Below are 25714 nucleotides of genomic sequence, written 5' to 3'. Positions count from 1 at the left end.
ACAACAGATAATCCTCACGTGATTCTTCCCATATCCAGACAAACAGAGGCTACGGACACCATTCCCACCCATCCTGGCTAATAGCTATTGATGGACCTAATCTCCATGAATCTATCTAGCTCTTTTTTTAACCCTGGTAAAGTCCTAGCCTTCACCACATCCACTGGCAAGGAGTTCCAGAGGTTGACTTTGCACTGAGTGAAGAAAAAATTCCTTTTGTTTGTTTTAAACCTGCTTCCTATCAATTTTATTTGGTAACCCCTAAATGAAATCATTTGGTGATTTCATGGTCACTTTCTCCCAAGCTGCCTTCCACTTCCAAATTTTCAACCAGTTCCTCCCCTATTTGTTAAAATCAAATCAAGAACAGCTTACCCCTAGTAGCTTTCTCAACCTTCTGAAATAAAAAATTGTCTCCAATTTAGTCCAAGAACTTACTGGATAATCTGTGCCCTGCTGTGTTAGTTTCCTAACATACGTCTGAATAGTTGAAGTCCCACATCACCACCAAATCCTGCGCTTTGAATTATTTTGTTAGTTGTTTAAAAAAAGCCTCATCCACCTCTTCTGCCTGGGTAGGTGGTCTGTCGTAGACTCCTAGGCATGACTTCACCCTTATTTTTACCCCTTTTAGCCTAACCCAGAGACTCTTAACAAGTCTATCTCTTATATCCATCTCCACCTCAGTCCAAGTGTATTCATTTTTAATATACAAGGCAACACCTCCTCCCTTTTTTCCTTACCTATTCTTCCTGACAAGGTATACCCTTCTATACCAATATTCAATTGTGTGTATTATCCCACCAAGTCTCTGTGATACCAACTATGTTATAGTTGTATTAATTTATTAGCACTTCAAGTTCTTCCTGCTTATTCCCCATACTTCTTGTATTTGTATATAGGTATCTAAGATACTGATTCGATTTTGCCTCCCAGTTCTGCCCTCTCCCTCCTATATCTCTGCTATTATAGCCGATGCACCTTCCCATTTCTCACCTATCTCCAAGGTCTCCATGTTTTTCACTTATCTGTGGGCTTTGGTCACTTGCCACCTTCGAACCTAGTTTAAAACCCTCCTCACTAGGTTAGCCAATCTGTATCCAAATACTCTCTTCCCCTGCCTCAAAAAGTGAATCCCATCCCTACTTAGCAGTTCTTCTTGGAACAGCATCCCATGGTCAAGGAAGCCAAAGCCCTTCTGGCCACACCACCTTTACAGCCAGGCATTCATCTCCAGGATGCACCTGTCTCTGCCTGGCCCCCTACCTTTGACAGGAAGGACTGAAGAGAATACCACCTGCGCTCCAAACTCCTTCACCTGTGCTCCCAGAGCCTTGTAGTCACTCTTGATCTGCTCAAAGTCACACCTTGCAGTATCATTTGTGCCCACATGGATGAGTAGCATGGGGTAGTAGTCAGAGAGCCAGATAATCCTTGACAAAGCCTCCGTAACATCTCTGATGTGGGCCCCTGGCAGGCAGCATACCTCCCAAGATGATACGTTAAGATGAGAGATGGGTGTCTCCATCCCCCTCAGAAGTGAGTCTCCAACCACCTCGACCCTATGTTTCCTCCTTGCAGTGGTGGCTGCAGACCTCCCAGCCTTAGGGGTATGAGGCTTTTCCTCTTCTGCTTTAGAGGGTGACTATCTCCCATATCCAGAACAGCATAATGGTTCACCAGTACCACCGTGGGAGGGTTGGGAGCAGGGGTGGAGCACTGCCTGTTGCCAGAAGTGACCAGCTGCCAATGTCCCCACCGAGACAGGGCCATCTCCTCCTACACCAGTGGTGTGTCAGCAGTCTTTTGTAATGGAGTAGCTTCCTCAACCTCAGCAGTCTCCACATGAATACTCTCTAGGAATTCCTTACAGGACTATGTAGCACTTTAAAGACTAACAAGATGGTTTATTAGATGATGAGCTTTCGTGGGCCAGACCCACTTCCTCAGATCAGATTCCTTTTTGATCTGAGGAAGTGGGTCTGGCCCACGAAAGCTCATCATCTAATAAACCATCTTGTTAGTCTTTAAAGTGCTACATAGTCCTGTATTTTGTTTCAGCTACCCTAGACTAACATGGCTACATTTCTATAGGAATTCCTTGTGGATTTGGATGCTCAGCCTAGCCACTTCCTCCTGTAGCTTTCCCACCTGCTTCCTGAGAAATTCCACCAGTAAGCACCTTTCACATTGGATGGTCCCCCCAGCCTGGATTTCAGTAAGTGGGAATTGCAAGCCACAGTCCCTGTAAAACCACACCAGGATCTGGGTAGAGGCATCTCAAGTACTGCTCCTCTGTCTCTCCCTTCAGTATGGCTGCATAACTCCTACTGAGGGTATGTCTACACTACCACCCTAGTTCGAAGTAGGGTGGTTAATGTAGTCATACGAACTTGCAAATGAAGCCCAGGATTTGAATTTCCCAGGCTTCATTTGCATGTTGCCGGGCGCCGCCATTTTTAAATGTCCGCTAGTGCGGACTCAGTGCCCACAGCTACACATGGCATGAACTAGATAGTTCGGACTAGGCTTCCTATTCCAAACTATCTGTACGCCTCGTTCGGAATAGGAAGCCTAGTCCGAACAATCTAGTTCATGCCGCGTGTAGCCGCGGGCACGGAGTCCGCACTAGCGGACATTTAAAAATGGCGGCGCCCGGCAACATGCAAATGAAGCCCGGGAAATTCAAATCCCGGGCTTCATTTGCAAGTTCCTATGACTACATTAACCACCCTACTTCGAACTAGGGTGGTAGTGTAGACATACCCTGAGTTACATTATGTCCAAGGTAATTTATAGGTTCCTGGGGCAAAGTCCTTTTACCTGGTTCAGGAATCCCCCAAGGTAATTTTGGGTGCTGTTAAAACAAATAATATTTTTTTCTCTCTCTTTCTACCACAACACACACACATATACAGTTTCCATATAAAAATCAGATTCATCTAATAAAAATACTTAACATTTCTTTAAAAATACATGGCATATAATACTCCCACGCCATGACTTTCCTAAGATTATAACTTAAAGTAGGCAGCAAAAAGTAATAGAAAATGCAAAGGGTAGGAAATTGGAGCTGGGCTTTTAGCCTTAGGGCACAGCCCTCACTGAGGCACATCAGTACGCTTCTTATTCCATTATGAACTCTTCATAGAACAGAAATGGCCCTTTCTGAAATTAAAATAGTTTATTTTGCTTGCTTCCTACAAAGAAGAAAAGTAGAATTTACCAATACATTGAAATATGGCTGTTATAATCAGTCTCCCTGCTATGGATATCATAATGTGAATTTGTATTTTGAAAAGAAGAAATCATACTGAAGTGTTTCTCCACAAAAAGAAAGATGTGTGCAGAAGCACTCATCTCCACAGACTTTTTTCGTGCAATGATACCAAAACTGTTCTGAAAATCACACAGTATTGCCAACCAGTCATTCATTAACAAATACTCAATCGAAAATAAGCATAGGGTTGGCACAGGGCTCCTTCAAGTTGATTTCCCAGGGCTAAGTGTAAGAAGCAGAAATCTCAGCCCCTGGACAGCAAGGGCTCTCTGGCCAAGTTAGCAGTGGTACTACTGATGTGTTCCTACAGAAGCACTATCCAGTAAACCTTGGCCAGGAGGATGATGGCAAGACACAGAACTGGGGCACTGAAAGTGCCATAAAGGTTGCTGCTCCATTATGATGGAGCTTTTGAAAGCATTATTAGACTGTGGTTTCCCCTGCGAACATCGAGCTTTTAATTTTATTCCTGGAATTACATACCTAGACCAGCCACGGCACACAGCTTTATTAAGTTATTTAAGTGGATGAGAATTCACCTAGGCTAAACATGTGTTGGGTTAGCCTTTGTGCTCTGAGAACAAACAGAAGACTCTGGCCTTGTAAACAGAGGCTGCTGCAAATATCTAGGGCCAGGAAATTACTCCAGGGGAAATTCTGTACCACTGCACGTGCACAGAATGCATGTTCTCCCAATTTCTTTGGCACCAGTGGAAGCCGGAGACGTGGGCCCCTTTGAATCACCAGACCCCAGAGCAAATGCCCCTTTACCTCCCCCATTGATGGGCTTGTTTACACTTCTCCCCGTCCTCCAATTTCTTGCTCCCTTGTCTGCTTAACCCCCATAAATTCATACATTCCCATACCCAGACCTCCCCCCGCCAAGCCTCACCCCTCTTCACCCAGAATCCCCCTAAAATCTCCCTGCCGCTGAATTCCCATCCTGCCAAGCCTCAGCCCATGCACCTGGCTCCTACCACTGAGCCTAGATCCTCCACAGCAAGCCCCCTCTGTGTCTGGACCCCGCCAAGCCCCTGACCCTTACAACTAGACCTGGGCCCCTGCTGAGCCCTAGCCACAGTCTTCACAGCAGATTGTGAAGAGCTTCAAAAAGATCTCACCAAACTGAGTAATTGGGCAACAAAATGGCAAATGAAATTTAACGTTGATAAATGTAAAGTAATACACATTGGAAGAAATAATCCCAACTATTCGTACAGTCTGATGGGGACTAATTTAGCTACAACTACTCAAGAGAGAAATCTTGGAGTCACTGTGGCTAGTTCTCTGAAAACATCCACTCAGTGTGCAGTGGCAGTCAAAAAAGCAAACAATGTTAGGAATCATTAAAAAAGGATAGAGAATAAGACAGAAAATATCTTGATGCCTCAATATGAAACCATGGTATGCCCACATCTTGAATACTGCATACAGATGTGGTCACCTCATCTCAAAAAAGATATACAGGCAGTCCCCAGGTTACATGGATCCGACTTACATCAGATCCCTACTTACAAACGGGGTGAGGCAACCCCGCACTAGCTGCTTTCCCCCAGCAGACCAGGGAGACGCGGAGCGGCTTTTCTCAGCGGACATCTCAGCTTGAGAATAAAGGACTGAGGGAAGTGAGGTGTGGGAGAATAAAACTGAGCTCTGGAGAAATGTTTGGCTAGAGTTTCCCCTATAATATGTACCAGTTCTGACTGGCATACAAATTCAACTTAAGAACAAACCTACAGTCCCTATCTTGTACGTAACCCAGGGACTGCCTGTATTGGCACTGGAAAAGGTTCAGAAAAGGGCAACAAAAATAATTAGGGGTTTGGAATGGGTCCCATATGAAGAGAGATTAAAAAGACTTGGACTTCTCAGCTTAGAAAAGAGGAGACTAAGGGGAGATATGATAGAGGTCTATAAAATCATGACTGGTGTAGAAAAGGTGAATAAGGAAAAGTTATTTATTTATTTCCACAATATAAGAACTAGGGGTCACCAAATAAAATTAATAGGCAGTAGGTTTAAAACAAACAAAAGGAAGGTTTTTTTTTCCCCACTCAGCGCACAGTCAACCTGTGGAACTCCTCACCAGATGTGGTAAAGGCAAAGACTTTAATATGGTTCAAAATAGAGCTAGATAGATTATGGAGGTTGGGTCCATCAATGGCTATTAGCCAGGATGGGTAGGAATGGTGGCTCTAGCCTCTGTTTTTCTGGACGTGGGTGACAAGGGAGGAATCTCGTGAGGCTTACCAGTTGAGTTCCCTCCCACTGGGATATCTGGCATTGGCCACTGTCAGCAGACAGGATACCGGGCTGAATGGACCATTGGTCTGATCCAGTATGGCCGTTCTTATGTTCACCTTCATCTGAACCCCTTGCAAAGTCCCATTGTCAGTGCACACAGAACCTACCCAATGAGCCACCTTGGTGTATCCAGATTCCATCCTCTGCTGCACTGGGACCCCACCATGAGCTGTCCGGGGCCAGGCTGCCACACCTAGTACTCTCCCACCCCACAACTGGATCCCCCACACTAAGTCCCTCCACACTTGGATCATGACAGGCTGAGTCTGCTTCTCATACCTGGTGTACTTGACATGGAAGGCAGGGCCCAGGGTGCTACTAGGGCAAGCTTAGCCCTTTCCCTTGTGCTCTTGTGGCCAGACAGCCCGCCTCCATATCATCCATCGTATTTGCCTTCCTGAAGCATACAGGACAGAGAAGGAGCAATAAAATCAGCATAGTCTATGCTGGCTCATCTGATCCTGAGAAGCTGAAACATAGATATGAGGAGAGATCAGGATATGTGAGACTGCCACCGGCTGGCACCTATGTTGATTCGAACACACACACAGTCCCTGAGAGGAATTTCCCACTGAGAAAACAATGTCCTGTACTTCCAATTTAATCATCTCAAATCTCTCTTACAAGTGTAAATTAAGTTCACAACTCCCTTGTAAGAACTGGTCTCACAGCAGACAGACCAGCATCAATTGGCATGACAGATAAGAAAGAGAAATACGTGACCTCATGATTATATAAGATGGGCCCAGCACACACTCACTTTGAGTGTCATTCTACCCACTACCTGCTGGTCGGGTTAGGTGTTTGACCTCCCGAGGTTCTATGGGGACGCCCACCTCGTATTTTCGTCTTTCCTAGGAATTGAGGGACCGGCCCTGGCCTGACATGCTGGAGTCGAGAGGCACAGAAGGGGGTAAAAATGGTACCTGGATGTGGTCCTCTGTCTTAAGTGTACACATAGAAAGAGTAAGCTGTTACTTGGTACCATTATTTCTATTTTTCTATCTTTATCTTCTTTGTAACCATTTTTAAGACCTATATTTTGCTAATAGTTAAGAAATAGAATAGCCATTGCAACCATATGATTTATAAGCTTCCTCAATAAACCTGTAACTGTTTAAGCTTTAACCTGACTCCTTCAGTTGCTGTAACAGAACCAAGCACAATTTAAAAGAACTTCAGCTGGTCATAAAGGGACAGATATAGGGAGAGCTTGGGCGTTTGGATTTGTGTCACACCCAGGTGGCACAATCCACTGGGGCACCTTTCAGCCTTTCCCCAAGGCTGCCCTCTGCGAAGGAACCCCCTGTGTTCTAGCAGCTAAAATCTAAGGTGTAATAAGCTCTTCCTATATAACGGGGCGTCTGTTGGCCTGCTGGCCACCCTCTGCGATGGGACCCCGGTCCTAGCAGTAAAGGCACGGACGTTAAACCTTTTCTCGGAAACATACACACACACACTGCCCTGACCGTCGGCTGACAGCTCTATCAGGGTGGGTGCAGCCTGTCCACCGAGTCTCTGTCCCAGAGTTGCCGGGGGGGTAGGACAGGCATCTCCCACACGAGGGCAGCAAGTGGCTTGTGCCCCTCACTGCCAAGCTGGAGCCTCCACATTTCCTCATTTATTGATAAATAAAATGTACAGAATTTTAAAATATTATGTGCAAACATTTTACTTGCTAGGCAGAGAATTCCTTTGGGAATAAGAAATATCAAACTCTGCTCATAGAAGCCCCTGCTGCTACGGCTTTTCTGCAGTGTTTTTGGCAGGCTGGAAATCACCAGGTTAACAGTACTACAAGGTTCTTGTCCAGGCCCTCAGGCTCCACTTACCACCACTGTATTTCGCACAACATCGATACAAAATTCTATTTAACTATCTGGATTGGCTTAGTCTAGGCGGCCAATTGCCCTTGATTTTAGTCAACTGGAAAAAAAAGTTCTGAAAAAAAAAATCAGATCTGAAAGTCTGGATCTGAGCCAGCACCCGCCTCCTAATTAGGAGGAAAGAAATGAGATTTGTGAAACACTTTCTAAACAGTATAGGGCATGGCGGGAGGAGGAGGGAGGGAGGGTCATAAGCCTTTTTAATTACATTAAATTAGAAGGCTTGAATCTGTGCCCCAAATCTTCACACTCTATTTTTATTTACACACACATTTATATACAGCACACGCTGCTCTAACACCTGGCCACTTACACCATTTTCAATACACAACTGGCGCCATCTGCAAAAGGCGGCCACAACACACCATTTTGCTGCATGGAGGCTTGCCTATAAGGGAAATCCTCTCACTGCCATATAAAAGATCCAATTAAAAGCCTCCAGTAAGAGCATTTATTAAAAGGCTAACTGAACAAATGTGCCTTGTACTATGCTCAAAACCTGCCAGTTGGGGCTCCGAAGGCAGTGGTAAAATGCTGGGGTAACCTTTTAAATACAACACAAATACAGTATTAAAAAATGTAAAAGGGGCTTTGATTTAGTAATCTACTATTGAAGCAAAAATGGCACCCGTCTGCCAGAGAGGCAAGCTTTTGTAAGAGTTCAATATTTTCCTCTTGCTCATCTATATTTCTGTCATGATCCAGTACGTTCAAGAGGCAGAAACACTATATTTCACATAACACAGATGAGTCTTGGCACATCTAATCTACAATCTCCACTTTTAATTTATATGAGAAAATGAATGACTGAGCAGTGCTATAGGGATATAAAAGCAAGGGTCATATAAACACAATACATAATCCTATTACACCTGATGCCCAGCTTCTAACAAATAAACTCCATTACAAATGCTGGCATGGAATCAAAGCCTGAAAAACCAAACGGCTTCCCCCACCCCCAAACAAACACGTGAACGTCTGTCAAACAAAACAACTTTCAGCCTGCTTTCAGATAAGCCACACTTGCTAAATCCATATTCCTATAATCAATTTCCATTTCAATAGAATCATTTTCTAATTTAAGGCTGATAGAATGGAAATGATGATAGGATAGAAATGAAAGAGCAAATGAGAGTTTCATCTCAAGCTGAGGTATTTTATACAAGTGGATTTCATCGTCCAGATGCCCTATTTGAGACAGGTTTCACTGGCAGAGATCATTAGATTGCATTTTTAAATACTAGCTATATGACAAATGTTGGGTAGGGTTGCCAGGTGTCCGGGTTTGAACTGGACAGTCCAGTATTTGAGCTTTCTGTTTGAGAAACAAATTGAGAAAATATAAATGTCCTGTATTTTCGAAATACTGTAAGATGTAATGTAGGTTGTGATGTAATGTCAAGTGTGTCCGGTATTTTTGCTGAAACCATCTGGCAACCCTAATGTTGGGATTGTATGCATGAGACACAGAAGACGACAGACTAGTGAGGAGAAAATGGACAGAAGGACCTGTAGCTATTAGAACACATGCCATTCCAGGAGCAGGAGCAGAAACCTGTATACCTTAGTCCCAACATTCCTCTGCTGTCTACCTAATAGCTGTGAAAACCACTTGGAAAAATGTGTCAGAAGGGGGATGAGCCATGTACCGGATCTTTAGGGGATAGGCTTCCAATACACTTCCCACTCACTCCTGAAGAGGCTGCCTGCTCTTGAGATTCAGAGAAGACTATCTGCTCCTGCAGCAACAATGACTTGGGGGCCTAGCCTTACATTAATAATAAGAAATCACCTAGTGTGATGGAGTGTAGCAACCCAACACAGAGCTAATGGGAACCAATGGATACAATCAGCCTTGTTCCACTACATTTGCACTAGGCAGGAGGAGGTAAAAGAGAAAAAGGCCAGTTCATAGGTTGAGCTTTTCCCCTATCAGTCATTTGGAGACTAAATCAGGCATACACGCTTGATGCCTTACAATGGAAAGGAAAAAGGAGATGGAAAAGTAGGCACAGAAACGCTGTATATTTTTGAGCACTAAAGACTCCCATGGTACAATGGGAAAAAATACCAGGGTTGTATCTGGCACTTTACTTCCAGTACAGCGTGTGATGTGTGAGTTAAAACCTGAGACTGAGAAGGCCTGCAGTGCGCTGTTTGAAAGTAATAAAGAAGTTCTGAAATATTAAGATCTTGCAGACAGTCATTTTATACCATATCCCCATCTGCTATATTAAAAGCAATACTCACTGTAAGTGTTGACCATTCACTACTTAATTTATAGCTATATATATGCCACAGTAGGCAAATGGTTACCCATTATTCAGTGAAAAGAGACCATTAATGCTGTTTTGGGCAGCCATCCAGAATCTACTGCATTGCAGACAAAAATAAATTAAATCTTCAGTGATAATCTTGAATTTGTTGTTATGTAGATAAAATCTATTTATATAAATGGAACACACTACAATGAGCAATTTTACAATCTGGTTTTGATTGTAAGGGACATGATTTCATGGTGAGAAGGAAAAATACAAGAGATACTGGCTGCTAGATAACTGTCACTTGAATAAGCTATTTCAGCAAAAACAAAATAAACTTCTTCCCATCCTGAAATCAGCTGTTCCATCATAGCAATTCTGTGCCCTTACAGGTGAGTAAATTAGCAAAATGAAGCTGTATTACCAGGGTCTAAGAAAAGAATATTACACAAACTATGTCTTTTGGATAGGTGTATGCTAGAACACTTTCTAAGAAGTTACCATTTAACCAGTCAGAAAGCAGACCAAGTTCTTGTCTCTCAGCTTATATAGACAGGGTTTTATAACCCCTCTTTTCTCAGTATTATTTTCTCTTGCTCTGGCTGGGAAACCTCCAAAGAATGCTGTGTAAAGTGACAATAAATAGTATTTTCCCCTCTGAGTTAGCTAAGAACTAATACCCTTATGTTCAATCGGGCAATATTGTATATTGGAGTTGTTGTCTTTGAGATCAGATGTAAACACAGAGTCCTGATTGCAAGTGGTCAAGAAAAACACCACAGTATGCTTTTTACAATGGTCAGCATGAAGTTCTGGCGCCTAAGTTAACCTCTAACTCTGGTAACTACATCCTAGCTAACTAAATTTCTTCATCAGATGTTTAAAAGAAAAAACGCATTTACAATTTCTTCTCCTCGTCTGTTAGTGTTCTTGTTAAACAACTGTTATTTCACCATAGACGTACCTGGATTTAAGTGGCAGATGGAATGGTCTTAAGTTTAAAGCTTTTGTATCAGTTTGTAATATGTATGGAGTAAAATATATCAACTTTATTAGATAATGTCCATTTACATGATAGCAGTAAAAGGATCACTGGTCATCACCAACTTAGAAAGCAGTTTAAAAAATATTTTAAGCCAAATTTTCAAAATGTAGCATCTGTGTGTGCATGTGCTTTTTTTAACATTAAGACATGTGTGCGCACATGAAATAATACAGAAGCAGAAAATTATCCAAATGAGTTGTGTCCGTAAGTTCTATCATTGTGCTCACAAATGTGCTCTACAGTCTTATTGACAGTGCAAGCAGACGAGAGAGGTGAAAAAAGTGAGCACATAGGTGTTTGTGCACAAAAAATACATATATGTGCATACAGAGGTGCTAGATTTGAAAATAAGGCATGATGTAGAAACATACGAAAGCCTTATTCCAGAGTAGTCACTTGTGGAGAGAAGTATGGTAAAGAGGAGCACATTGATCCAAATCCCATTATTTCTAGGGATGTAAAAATCCAAATTAATCAGTTAGCTGGTTAAATGTTAGGGTAACCTAACATTTAACCGGTTATTTGACTAAACGGGGTCCCAGTCGCAGGACCACTCCAGGCTAGCTGCAGCAGCCCCAGGCCTGCAGGGCTCATGCTCCCTACCCCACGTGGGGCTGGTGCAGCCCTCCACTCACAGCAGGCTGCAGTCAGAGAGCTGCTCCTGGAGAACTGGTTAACCATTACCTGGAAATAGTGGTTCTCAAAGTGTGGTCCATAGACCACTAGTGGTCCGTGACTATCTTGCAGGTGGTCTGCACGCTTGGAGCTTGCCCCTCCCCTACAGTCAGGAGCCTGCACTGGTGCTCCAGCCCCGCCTCTCCCACTGCAAGGTCATAGTGTCAGTACCAGCTAACCCACTGCAGGGAGGAGAAAGAGGGTAAGCCTCACGGTCCAGATAGGGCTTGAGGGGGAAGAAAGTGACTCTGCATGCTGCCACTCCGCCTTCTCCCAGCTAGGGGAACTGCAGAACAGGAAACTATTCATCTGGAGGCTTTCCCTGCTGCTCCCAATGGCCAGAATCACGGCCAATGGGAGAAGCGGGAGGCAGTGCTTCGGAGCAGCAGGAGACATGTTGCCAGGTAAGTGCCCCCCACCATCATCCTCATGTCCAGACCCCACACCCTATCTCCCTCATGCACTTCCCTCCCACCGAGGCCCCCAGGTTGCTCCTGCACCCTCCCTCCTACCCAACCCCTCTACTTTCAGGCTGCTCCTGCAGCCTACCTCCCAGCCAGACCCAACACCCCCGTCCTCTGCCCCCCCCGTTATCATGGTAGGTTGGCCAATGGTCCACAAAAAGGTCTGCATTGAGCATGGGAGGCTGTGGGCCAAAAAGTTTGAGAACCACTTCCTAGAAAGCATCACCAGTTCACACCTCTAATTACTTCCACCTATCAAGTGCTAAAATTCCAGAGAAAAGGCTACATATCACATCTGTTGCCATGTGGAGGACACTCAACTCCTAACACCAACTCTCCCATCCTGCATCAGTTGTACAAGGAAGGATAAAAGGAGAACCAAGACTATTTGCATCTCCATTAGCCCCTGACGGAGGCATGCAGGTGGTAGCCCATAAATCAATTAACTTTTTCACTACTCAAGTAAGAATACACACATTTAGAACTGTGGTCTGACTCTGATGTTTAAAATACAATGTCATATGTACACCAAATTCCTGACAAAGCTGGAATTTTTTGCTATCTGCAAAGAGGAAATTGTATTCTTTACACCCAAGTATGGTTAAATTAAACTTTGCCAATGATTAAATTTAGAGCCTATATAATGGCTCCTGTATACAATATTTATAGCAGTATTTAACCTATTGACTCTAGCAGGTGCACCAATAATAAATGGTTATGGTGTCAACCAAAGAATCAATATATTAGGTATAAATTTTACCAACCAGGTGAAAAGGGTCAAAGAGAAATATGCTCTCCATATGAAAACTAATGATAGAACAGGGAGAAAATGCCACAAGATTTGTCCCTATAAAATTACAGATTTTGTCTCTCAAAACAAAGAGCTAAATATGAACATGTTAATAAATCAAGGCAAAACAGATAAAACACACACATTCTGGGGTGAGTAGTCAGTAACTGTTGTTGGATATCAGAATGTGAAGATATTTATTAATCAAATCATTCCAAGAGACCAGAATAATATGTCTCTAAAGAAAGGATCATCCTCACTTTACATACAATTTCCACTTAGAAGTATGCCTTTTTTAAAAAGTCATTAAAACTCCATACTTCTAATAGTAGCTTCAAGTTTTTGCAGGGACACTTGTACACACTGGGAAAAATCAATTCACACTGCACCAGGGGACAAACGTAACAGAGATAAATAACGAGTAATGTCACGTCACCTTAGAGACTAACAAAAAACCTACTTGTGGTTTTGAAAATTACAAACTAACACTGCCGCCTCTCCGAGAGATAAACAAGAGATATTGTGCTGTACAGCAGGTATTATATCTTCACAAAGCAGAGTTGTACATTCATGCTGTTTTAAAAATGCATATGGATTTTTCTACTTGGTAGAAACAGTTAAACATTGGACAAAGAACTGCTGCCTGTTTATGCTTTTACATCTCTGAAAACCTTTTATTTCAATGTTGTGAAGGACATGGGGTTGCTCTGCATTAATTTAGGAATGTTATGTATGCCATACGGGCATCCAGTTGCTGCAAGAAATATTTTCTATCTGAGGAATTTATTTAAAGGCGCTATCAGGAAAAATAAGCAGGATATAAAACAATGACTAGAGATAAGACCCCTGGGAAAACAGTTCAAGGTCTTTAAGAGAACAATGACTGGGCTATTAAGTTGGAAGAGCCTACCTGTCTCGGCTCCAGCAAAATTACAAGGCTTGTCTTGCCAAGGCTGGGAACCTAAGATTAAAAGAACACTAAACAGTTAAAAAGTCAGAGGGGCAGAAGTCAGGAGATATATAGGCTGACAAAGAGAACCTCTACTGAAGCAGTCTGAAGATGCTAGACACACTTAGCTAGCATGGGAGGGCAGGGTTATATGCATTCATACAAATTGACTGATTCTTTCAAAAACCTTGTTCTCTTTGATGTATGTTTTTGATGTTCCTACTGTTAAAAGTAAACAATGTGTTGTTTAGAAAAGTTCACAGTTCACAAAGGGCAAATTTGAAGGTCTGAACCTTGGCAATTGAGAGACAAAGCTTTTGTTGTTCACAGGTGCTTAAAAAGACCCTGAAGACAAAAGCTTTGCCTAGGCAAGTACTAGTGTAAACAAACAGTGCTTTGTCAACAGGAGTGCCGACAAATGCCACTCGGTAGGGGGCGGAAGTTTTTGGTGGGCAAAAGTGCAGACAAATAGTATTTAGACTTAAAAAACCAAATGATCTGGTATCTCTTTAAAGACTAACAAAACATGTAAGATGGTATGAGCTTTTGTGGGCACATACCACTTCTTCAGATGACGCAGGCCATGTTGCTAAAAGCTGTGTATTGTAGACTTACCCTAAGTCAGGCCTACTGAAGTAATCATAGTTGGTATGCAAGGTTCTTAACGCAGATCCTTCTCTAGGAGTATGTCTACCCTACATATCTTATTTTGAAATAGTTATTTCAAAATAATGCATCTACACACAAAATGCATTTTGAAATAGCTTTTTGCTATTTCGAAATAGCACGTCCACACTGAGTGGACGCTGAATCGCATTTGAGGCCAGCCGGAACCAGGTCCAGCAGGGCATCGGGTCAGGAGTTATTTTGTGTGTTTGTGTGGCTGCTGCCTGAGGCTATCTGAGGCCTGTGCTTAAAGGAACCCCGCCCCTCCCCGCCGACAGCCAGTTCTCAGGTTTCCCTGCTTGCTTGTGTCATGTTACTAGATTCTGAGGGGAGCAGCCATATCACTGCTGCACCCATGGTGGGGTGCTTGCCCTAAAAGTTGGTACAAAGGGGGCCATGTGAGGTGTCAAACAAAAGCTTACTTTCTACTGATTCTCTATATGCTCTTCATATAGCTGTATAATGTCTGTGTGTGGAGTTATGAATAGGTACTATGTATGGAGACTGGAATTTTCTCTGTATGGGGTTGAGTAACGGGCCAGGAATGTTTGCCCATGGACATGCTAATGAGCAAAGCTCTGGAACAATAGCCCTCTATAGGCCAAGGACACACCTCAAGAATGGTGACCGATACCTAAGGACTACCAGCAGGGGACACAGGGATAGGCCACGGGCCAGGTGACCTGCTGCAGCCAAGAAGAGACCAGGAAGGAGGTATAAATATGCCATGTGGTCGACTCCATGTGGGTCTCCAGATCTGCCCGACCCCAGATGTGGCCTTGCGGGGATTCACGAGCCGGGAAGAACTGTGGACCCATCCTGGCATAGGATGTGCACCAAGGACTTTTAAGCCAGCAGCTATAACATCTCTAAAAAATTAGCTTAATGGAAATAAGCTCCACTGGAACCCAAAACTAGATGGGAAGATATTTTTCCTAGACAGTAAGAATACTGGGATAATATTTGTTCACCCATTTTTCTTTAAGGCATAGTTGAGTTATGTTAATAAAAGATTAATGAAGCAATGCTCACTCTATATGGGTGTTAAGGAGCTACCAACCAGATTTTAAAACAGTGCACAAAATTACGTGATTGTGATGCTTTGAACCCTCAGGCAACACGTTGGAACTCCCACATCTACTATGGTGTTAAAATTATGATCTATCTTGTACAAAATGTGAAATGTCAATGGAAATGTTATGGTTTGCGGCATATTATCATTATATTTGTACACATGTATCATTTTTGTATCTGAAGTTATGAATATTGACTATATACCTACGTTTCAAATGCGTTTGCTCTAGTCATAACTCCCACGTTTACATACAATCTAGCCAGCATATTGTGAATCGACTATTCAAGATGATCTATCAGTGAACACGTAGAAGAAGCTTATCCCCATTTGATCAACTATCCTGTGGACATTCTAGCTGGAATATGGGCAATGGCACCTGCTATAACTCATCAAAGCATGGAAGGGCATGTGACCAGCTCACGTGACACTGAACTCTATCCCATGCCTATACTTTTCTATTAAATGTGCTAAATCTTTTTTTTGTCACAATGAAGTTCCCTCCCCATGGCAGAAGCTATAAAAGGGGGAAGTGACTATCACTTGGCTTCACTTCCTTTATAACTCAACATGCCAGAAAACAAAGAGTTGTGAAAGAAGTAATCCCAGTCTATATATGGAATATTGGTGAACAGTTTGTGCCATCAGTAAAGCTCTTCATGGATAGAAAATTTTGTAGCCACATCTGTAGCCACAAAAATGAGCCACAGATATCCACATTCACATCCACAGATGAGGATACCCATGGATATAAAGTAGATATCCACAGATTTGCAAGACTCTAGCGATCAGGGTGCGGCACAGCTTGAATCAATCCTTCCAAGTTTATAGAACTCAAATTGTGAATTTCTTTTATTTCTTGGGTAACCAACTTTGATCTGTACACTTATTTATAATCACTTAAAATCTATCTTTCTGCAGTTAATATATCTGCTTTATATTGTGTACCCAATACAATTTGTTGTTTTACATGTAAAGGGAAATCTGCTTGGAGAAAGGGGCCAGTGTGCTGTCCTCATCACACTGAAGAGGGGTGGACTGGGTAAAGAATTTATGCTGGTCAGGCTTCTGACAAGGCAAGTACAGCTCTGGAGTCCTAGGGTGAGAAACTGGGTGGTTGGACAGAACTTCTCTATGTTGGTTCATGAGTAGCTGGCAAAAGCATTCATGTAACTCAGCTGGGTGTGTCCCTGCCTGTGAATATTTGTGTGAGTGCAGTACCTGAAGGGGTTTGCAGCTTGTCATTTTATCAGTGTGAGCAGGCACTCGGGTTGGTAAGATGGGGTTCAGTGGCGTCCAAGTTTCAGGTTGCACCCCACGGAACGTGGCACAGTGACGTGTTGCTGTCACTCATATCAGCTGACTACATTTCCATTTTCTTCTGAATGCCCACCCTTCACTCTCAGTAAGCATTAACTAACAGTATTGGCTTCACCAGTACAAAGCTAGTTACGGTCACAGCATTCTAAAATGGCTTCCTCAATTTTTCCCCACAGCTTTTAGTTTGGGCCATTTTGAGCTCTTGCTCCCTCTTTTCAGTTTAGGAGCATGACCCTTTGACCACCAGAAATGAGCTACAAAATGGCTATAAAAGTATAACACACCTGGTCTAAATTTACTTAGAATATGTCTACACTGCAGTTAAAAATATGCAGCTGGCCTCTGCCAGATGACTTAGCTTTACTGTGCCTGTCATTAAAGGGTTGTTTAATTGTGGTGCAAACCTTCAGGATCAGGCTGTGGCCCAGGCTCTAGGATGCTGCAAGGTGACCCTGGGCTTTACATTCCAGTGTCAGTTGCCACAGGCCAATCAGTGGTGTCCTATTGCAGTATAGGCATGCCCTTAAACAAATGAATCAATGTCTAATTGAAAACAAAAAAACCCACTCACTTCACAAAGACATTGGATTTTTACTGCAGAGAATAATGTGGTGAATACCTTTCTTATGTGGCTTCCCTATGAGAATAGTAAAACACGGGGCTACACAAAGAGTTCCACACAGAAATCTCAACAAATGAAGTGGAAAATCCTGAAATATAAGGGGAAATGTTTTCCTGCATGACACAAATTGATTTAATGAGCAGAGAGATGTTTACTTGCACTGTCAGCCACTGGGCTACCAAACCATTTTTTTTTTAATAAATAAATGTTTTTAAAAACTGGCTATGTTTTATAATTAAATCTGCATAAGTTAAAAACTTCAGCTAAATGCATTATGCAGTGTACCAAATCCTTTTTGTTCAAAGCACATCCTTAATTATACAAGTAATTTCTAAATACTTCTCATTATTTGCAAAGCTGAAAATTTAATGACGTGGTAGATGAAAACTACAGTAGCCTAATAGTTCCCATGTGGATCATGATTCAAAAGTTTATTATATTCAAGCTGGGGGGGAACCCCAAAGAACTTTACAGTGAAGATAAAGGGTACTTACAGTGTTGGCAAGCTCTAAATAGCTTCCTCCAACTGAGTTGCTACGACTGGAGGCCTGACTTAGCAATTTCTGCAAAGCAGCTTGTTGATTCATACTGCTACCTCCATACTCCAAGAGCTTCTGTAGGGTACAATGACTCTGCAAATCAGGACTCTGAAGGTCTCTAGCTCCAGAATCATATTCCCAGCTTTCTCTAGCACCTGACAAAGCACCTGAAGCACAGAAACAAAAAAGAGATCCAGCTGTAATCCCTTGGCAAATATACAAGGGGTAACATCCCCCCTCCCCCAAAAGAAAACAAAAATAAAAAAGAGTGGTTATGGGACATGGTAGGGATTTTCAAGACCCATGGGTCACAGAAAAAAACAGCTTTTCATACAATATTTAGAAATATTACTTACATCTGTTAATAACAGAAGAAAAATACTATCTATTAGTATGATGGTGGAAATAAATCCAAATACACAACATAACAAAAACAGAAAAAATATTCAGAGATAAGTTTTATTATACACCTGTGTAATTTATCATATATCCACCACAGTATTCCTTACCTTATAGCAGGGCTACTCAACACGTGGCCCATGGGTCGCATGTGGCCCACGGTCTGTTTGTTTGCGGCCCACAGTGCAGTTTGGGTTTATGCGGGCTCAACACACGGCCCACAGGTGGGAGCCAAAACAAAATAAGTGGTCAATATAATGGTCTTCGGTTGATATTAGGGCTGTCAAGCGATTAAAAACCTGAATCGCGATTAATCGCGCATACTGCCCCTTTGAAACACTGTGGCGGCATTTCAAAGGGGCAGCACCGCGGAAGCCTAGGATCAGCTGAAGTCCCCAGCAGACCCCAGCTCAGTGCAGCGCTGCCCCTTTGAAGCTCCAGACCGCCGCTCCAAAGGGGAAGCGTAATGCAGAGCTGGGGGATCATCTGGGCACTCCAGTTGATCCCCAGCTCCAATGTGCTGCCCCTTTGAAACTCCAGAGCAGCACTTCAAAGAGGCAGTGCAATGCAGAGCCGGGGATCAGCTGGAGTGCCCAGCTGATCCCCGGCTTCACGTTGCACTGCCCCTTTGAAGCGTCGAACCAGCGCTTCAAAAGGGAAGCGCTGCATGGAGCCTGGGGTCAGCTGGGGCCTCCAGTTGATTCCAGGTTCCTAATGTGCTGACCCTTTCAAGCGCCGGAGCAGCACTTCAAAGGGGTAGCACAGCATTAACACCAGCAATTAATGCATTTAAAAAAAATTAACGCATTCATCCTTCCCTGCATTGATCGCAGGCGTTAACACACGTCATTTGACAGCCCTACTTGATATGCGTTTTAGTAGTTAAATTCATGGACAGTTATTGCTCATTAAAAGTGCTGTCATATAGGTGGAAATCACGTAAATACTGCATGTTATTAATAACAGCAGAACTGACTTAAATGGTGTGACTGTGTGTTGTGTGGTCTTGCCTTAATCTTTGTATTTATGCCCATCAGTGTGAAAGAAGCTATTTGCATATATATTTTCATGGATCTGCAACCACACTTAAAGTTGCTGCCCTTGGCATGTGCTAGGAGTATCATTGTGTCCCCCAAGTAGCCCTGCTATACAGAATCACTAGAAGACTTAGTTGCCCAGTCCTTCAAGGCAGGGGGCTGGTGGTGTGGGGAGTGCAGGGAGTCAGGGCAGGAAGTTGGCTGTGGAGGATGCTCAGGGCAGGAGTAGGGGTGCAGGATTCAGGGTAGGGTATGGGATGTGCCCTTACAGACTAATCGAATAGTTGATGGAAATCCCATAGACTATTCGATTAGTTAATTTATCTAAATTTAACATCCTATGTGTAACCACATGAAATCTTAGCAGTTACACAACTATTCGATAGTCCTCAAGGGTGGGGCCGGCAGCTAGTGCACTCCTGGCCCCACTCCCAGGGCGCTCCCTGCCAACCCACGCTGTTGCCTCTGATACAGAGGCAGAAGCGCGGGGTAGCAGCAGCACCTGTCCATGGGAGTCTGAGCTCTCCCCGGACCAGCCTCTGTCTGCGGTGGGCCCAAGATTGCCACGGATAGAGGCTGCTCTGTGGGATACTGGAGCAGTCTCTGTTCAGAGGGAGCTCAGACACCCCACAGACAGGAGCTGCTGCCGCAGACCAGCCTCTGTCTGCAGTGAGCCTGGGCTTCTGCAGACAGAGGCTTTCCCAGCAGCCTCCCGTGGTCCCTCCCCACTCTGCACTGCTGCCTCTTCTCGATGGATCACTTGAAGATTACCTGTTTTGATCATTCCTTACAAAGCACCTGGCATTGGTCATTGACAGAAGGACAGGATACTGGACTAGACAGACCTTTGGTCTGACTCAATATGGCCATTCTTATGTTCTTAAATGGTTTGGGCATGCTCTTTTTCATGATGGGTATCTGCTTCAGAGTCAATATTTTTTGTAAATTGCAAATAAAAGTTAGCCATTTCTGTTTATTGCAGAAAAATACATTATTTTGGTAATATAAAAAAAGATGTAAACTGCGTAAACTGTTTTATTTAGAAGTGCTAGAGTCTCCATGCTTTCAGCAGCAATTTTAAATTTGGTGGAGGGTTACCCATGGTGTCCCTGCTCAAACCTGGCCAAGTTATAGATTTCTGTAAAATCTCAGTTCATGTGATTTCAGCCCTCAGGGAAATACTGAAGACTGGCCTGTTAGGAAATAACTTGATGCTAACTACTTGCAAAGAACTAACCTAAATTTAATCAATTTTCCCATGAGAACAGAAATAAGTTACAACTCTCATTTGAGACATCTCACAGAGAAAGCTTTAGGGAATTCCAGGAAGTAAATGGATCTTCCTGTAATATCTTCAAGACTGAATGCTTTGCAAAACTCTTGCAAAGTCTGCCACAGTAAGAGCACAACCTTCCAGTAGTGCCAAATGGACTTATTTTAGAAAAAGAGACCTACCAATCTAAGCTCTTTACAAGCAATACCTTTCATGTAAGCCTTTTAAAAGCAGCTGTTCATCTTCCATAACACTTTTAATCCCTAGATCCCCAAACATTTCATAATGGTGGGTATCGCTATTCTGTTTTGCATCTGAGGTAATTAAGACATTAAGTGACTTGCCCGAGCATACCCAAAAAGAAGTGGCAAAGTAAACATCAGAATCTACTGACTTTTGGACGCGATTTTCAACCCACTAGGCCACAGCAGCCCATACACAATAATAAGTTATTCTGTCAGATTAACTCAATGAACTGTGTTCATTCAAAATATCCATTTACATTCAAAGTGGGTATATATCAATACATGATAATTAATTACTCACTCAATAAAATGCCAGTTAGCAATAATAAATCAAGCAAGCAAGAGGCTATGTTGTCCCAGGATCCACATGTACTGAAAATATGAAAAAGTTCATCATGCGGGCATATGCATGACCGTGGAGTTAATAGATCAGATGGGAAAAAAAACCAAGGGGCTTATAAAGAGTTAGTACAAAGTGGGTAAAATAGCAGTTTGACAGTGACAATCTTGTTAACAAAAAACTTTATATTGGTGTTTGCACGGAGCAGAAATAAATGGTGAGTTGATTAAAAATATTTACATATTTTTCTACTCAACTCACCAAAAGGGAATATACTATAAAGTTAATATATAATAATCCCATCAAAAAAGGAAACAGAATTAAATGAAATTAAATCATCAAAACAAATGGTACTCTCCCAAACAAGAAATCACAAGAGAGGAGTGAGGTCTGTTCTATTCTACAGAAAAAGTGCAGGTGAAACCAAAAGGTTTAGATACTACTTTAAGATAATGCAGTTTAAGAATGCTTTACACTTATTTAGCTGCATATATATTAGAAGTTTGCTCCAGTGTAATGGGCTCAATAATACACTAGTGCAAGTTGTCCAAAACAGACAAGCCCTAAAACGTTTGTCCATCAGACTAAGTCCAAAAAATAAACCTTCTGGTAATGCAAAGTGTGCACACAGTAATAGACGTGGGTACCATCGCCCTCTAGTGGCTGGACTACAGCTGAGCAGTAAAGGCATTGTCTTACAAGCAAGAGGCTGTGTTCTATCCTTCTTTGTCTAGATTGCAAGCTTCTTTTGGAAGAAGCTTTTGCGGAAGAGATCTTCCAGAAAAACTTCTTCCAAAAGAGAGCGTCCACACTGCAAAAGCATATCGAAAAAGCCATCTCCTTTTTCAAAAGATAGCATCCACAGTGAATTGATGTTATCTCGCATTTAAGCTGTGATTACTATGGACAGAGTGGCCACCAGAGCACATCTGTTTTTGCTCTTTCCTCTTCTTTCAAAAGAACTCCCTCTTCCCCATCCACACAAGTACTCTTTCGGAAAAAGGCTTCTTCCTCGTAGAATGAGGATTACCAATGTCAGAAAAAAACATCTGTTTTCGATTTTCTTTTGAAAGAATGCAATTGCAGTGTGAACGTAACTTAAGTTTTTCTGAAAAAACTCTATAGTGTAGTCATACCCTCCTTCTCCCAGGATCCACATGTACTGAACATATGAAAAAGTGCATCATGCGGCATGTACATGACCATACAGTTAATAGAGCAGACTTTATAATATTAATATTCTTGCTTGCATGGAGTTAAAATGACCTATCCTCTGTACTGTATTTATATATGAATTCAGACTATTGTTTAGACTGTTTTGTTCTGTAGAAGAACACCTAAATAAATGAAAGTTAAGAAAAACAAACACAAATTACAATACATCCCCAATTTTTTATTGGTTCAATAGTCCCATATCTGTAATGCTTATATACAGACTAGCCCCGCCGCCCTCTACGGGGCAGGCACAATTACATTTTCCATGGTAAAAGTGTGGTTCATGATGCTATGCTGTCTTGATGGGGGGAGAAAATAGCATTGCATTTTAAGATACTCTACAATTAAAAAAGCATAACACTGCTCCTTATTTAAAACAGATAAAGAAACTCAAGCATAGATATAAACAAAAATGCCTTTTTCCCATAACAGTGTTTAATTTGGGTTTTACTTTTCCACTTTAACTAATTCTTCCTCCTCCCATAAAACCAATATGTTGACTTTCAAATACTATCCTCAGAGATTCTTCATTTTTCATATCTTAGCTTCTTGCTAAGGAAATAATTAGGTTAGATACTGTCCTTTTACTCCTTCAATGAAGGGTGAGAAAACTCAAGAATTGACTGCTCAACTAGTATTGTACATTTGCAAAATACACCAGACACTCGTCCTTTGTAGAAATAGCCTAAGGGAAAAGAATGTAAACATCAGAGGGAAGGAGGTATAACAGATACTAGAATTCAGCAGTTCCTGGATCTCTGAAAAAAAATCACTCTTCATAGAATATATAAATCCCATAGTAGTTTTGTTTGCTATATGGATGTAAGAATGCCTGTATAACAGCAATCAACAAACAGTAGGGGACTGATGTCAGTAACAAGAGTACAAGCAGTCCCCGGGTTACATGGATCTGACTTAGATCGGATCCCTACTTACAAACGGGGTGAGGCAACCCCGCACTAGCTGCTTCCCCCCAGCAGACCAGGGAGACACGAAGCTAGCGCCCCCCGCAGCAGACCAGGGAGACGCGGAGCGGCTTTTCTCAGCAGACACCTCAGCTTGAGAATAAAGGACTGAGGGAAATGAGGTGTGGGAGAATAAAACTGAGTTCTGGAGAAATGTTTGGCTAGAGTTTCCCCTACAATACGTACCAGTTCCGACTTACATACAAATTCAACTTAAGAACAAATTCAACTTAAGAACAAACCTACAGTCCCTATCTTGTATGTAACCCGGGGACTGCCTGTATATGTGAAGACTTTCATATACGTAAAGATTCCTAGATAGTGAGTACACAAGGAAATTGATGCTGTTATTGCCATGTCAACATAAAATGTCATTTTATACCTATTTATCTCAAAATAGCAGCATTTGAAAGTACACTTCAAGAGGTTTGCTCTACTACATTTGGGAAACAAAGAAGATAGCTTCGCACCCTTTATTGATGAAATAATAGCACAATGTTTATGCTCTACCCAGAGTTGGCTGAAAACACTAAAGAGAACTTAGGGCATGTTTACACTAGAAAACTAGTCAAAAAAAGTAAAATCAATTTAATAACTCCCAAAATAACAAAATTGAAATAGTGTGTCTACAGTGCAGGGAAGCCTCAAAATTAGCCTGAGGCAGGCTCCATGAATGTGGATGTGCTACCTCGACCCAGGAAGCACTAGGGAGTTCAAGTTACTTTGGGGAGTAGTTATTTCAAAATAGCAGCATCTGAGCATCCGCACTACTGTTATTTTGAAATAACGATTTTGAAGTTAGCATTATTCCCCGTGGAAAGCAGGAGTACATATTTCTAAATAAGCAGCCCATTATTTCAAAATAGCACTCCACTTATTAATTTGACCTAAGAGGGGTTCGAAATAGAGCCCTATTGTAGACCAGGGCTTGGGGTGAAAAACTTCTTTAGACAAGAAAGTAACATGATAGTTAAGTTTAGTCTCTAGAAGGCACATTCTGATTTTGTTTTACATGTAATCATTTCTTGGCATTATTCTTACTCGCTATAACTTAAGTATCTAATCTTGAATAATAAACTTACTCTTGTTTGCACAATAAATATATCTAAGGGCTGTAACACTAAGTCAAGTGCAGTCCTGAGTTGAATCTTATAACCTTGCGTGTACTGTTCCTTTGGGAACAGCAGGCCTGATAGTTCAGAGTGTGTTCAGTGGATAAAGGGCTAGACAAAGAAGGGAACATTCTGAGGATTTGGGCATTGGTGTGAGTCTCTCATTACTTGTAGAGCAAAACCAAGGCCTGCAGAGGCCTGAAAGGAAGTGTTTGTGCTGCAAGTGGCTGTTGGTTTCAGAGAGCTGATCCCCAGCAGCCAGTAATTAGACTTACTTATGCTAAGGGCAAGTGTAGTGAAGTGCTTTGCAATCCTGGGTACACCTGGGGAGCATGACGAGTACCTCTATGCAATGCCCTCAGGGAATAATCAGCCAGGAGAAGTCCATTCTCAGTCTTAAAAATTACCAACAAGACAGGTAATCAGGGTAGAGTTAACCCTTGCCAGCCTGTATTGAACCTAGTGTCTTATTTCAACCAGTTGTCGAACTCCCACAGTCACCTGAAATGCTGGACAATGGTGCTGCAATGCGAAGGAGATGGGTGTCAGTTGCATTCTACTTGCCAAGAAGTCTACTGCATTTCAGTCTCGAGATGCATCACAGTGGCACACCTATTTGTGTGCAGCTGCACTGCTGCAGCACTTTTGTGTGAACAAGCCCTAAGTCCATTACCTCTGTCAAGTCTCTCAGGCAATTACATCAGACGCTGCTGAGTGACAGAGCACTTGGAGCACATGCTTTTATCCATCATTCACCACAGAAAAGTGACCAGCCACCAGAACAACCAATGCACCAGTCTTAGAGCCATATCCTGGTCTGAAACCTCACTGTAAGATGCAACTAAGACATTAGCAGTCCAATGTTACTGATGGTCGTTCTGCATAAGCTTTTCAATTATCTTGTTGAAGACCAAGTGCAGCAGGACTATTCACTGGTAGCTATGATTGCAAACGACAAGACTGTTGGTACGGATAGCTTGTAAAGCATGAGCCACCTGTAAGCTGTGCGTTTGTGCGGCTGCTCAGATGAGAATCCAATGCCGCCCAGCTGATTAGCCGAGCACTCACACTAGCTTTGTGTTTCTTCTGGTGGTGTACATTTGCACATGCCTCAATACACATAAAATGTATTCTGCACATAAATGGAAAAAACCTGCACACGGATGGAAAAGATTAGAGGGAACATTGCTAGCTATATATGTCATGGAACCCAGTAGACTCTCCCCACTGAAAGAGCCATTGACTGAATCAGCAG

The 25714-nt window shown here is 42.5% G+C and overlaps 1 protein-coding gene across 2 annotated transcripts in view; it reads right to left on the bottom strand.

Moving 5' to 3' along the window:
* Positions 1–25714, bottom strand: part of MCC (MCC regulator of Wnt signaling pathway) — a 400040-nt gene that overhangs the window by 313178 nt on the left and 61148 nt on the right. Inside the window, exons 3-4 of one of the 2 annotated variants that reach the window (XM_006134467.5) lie at positions 17829–18040; positions 13616–13666 (exon numbers count right to left, since the gene is read on the bottom strand). In XM_006134467.5, the coding sequence (XP_006134529.2) occupies positions 13616–13666; positions 17829–18040 (263 nt within the window). The remainder of the gene's footprint in view (positions 1–13615; positions 13667–17828; positions 18041–25714) is intronic. The other variant, XM_025190402.3, reaches the window with a different exon arrangement.

Source organism: Pelodiscus sinensis, chromosome 6 (genome assembly GCF_052426305.1).
Source record: "Pelodiscus sinensis isolate ZL-2025 chromosome 6, ASM5242630v1, whole genome shotgun sequence".
Lineage (NCBI taxonomy): Eukaryota > Metazoa > Chordata > Testudines > Trionychidae > Pelodiscus > Pelodiscus sinensis.
Note: the sequence above shows the minus strand (reverse complement) of the source record. Positions and strands in the feature narration are given on the sequence as shown.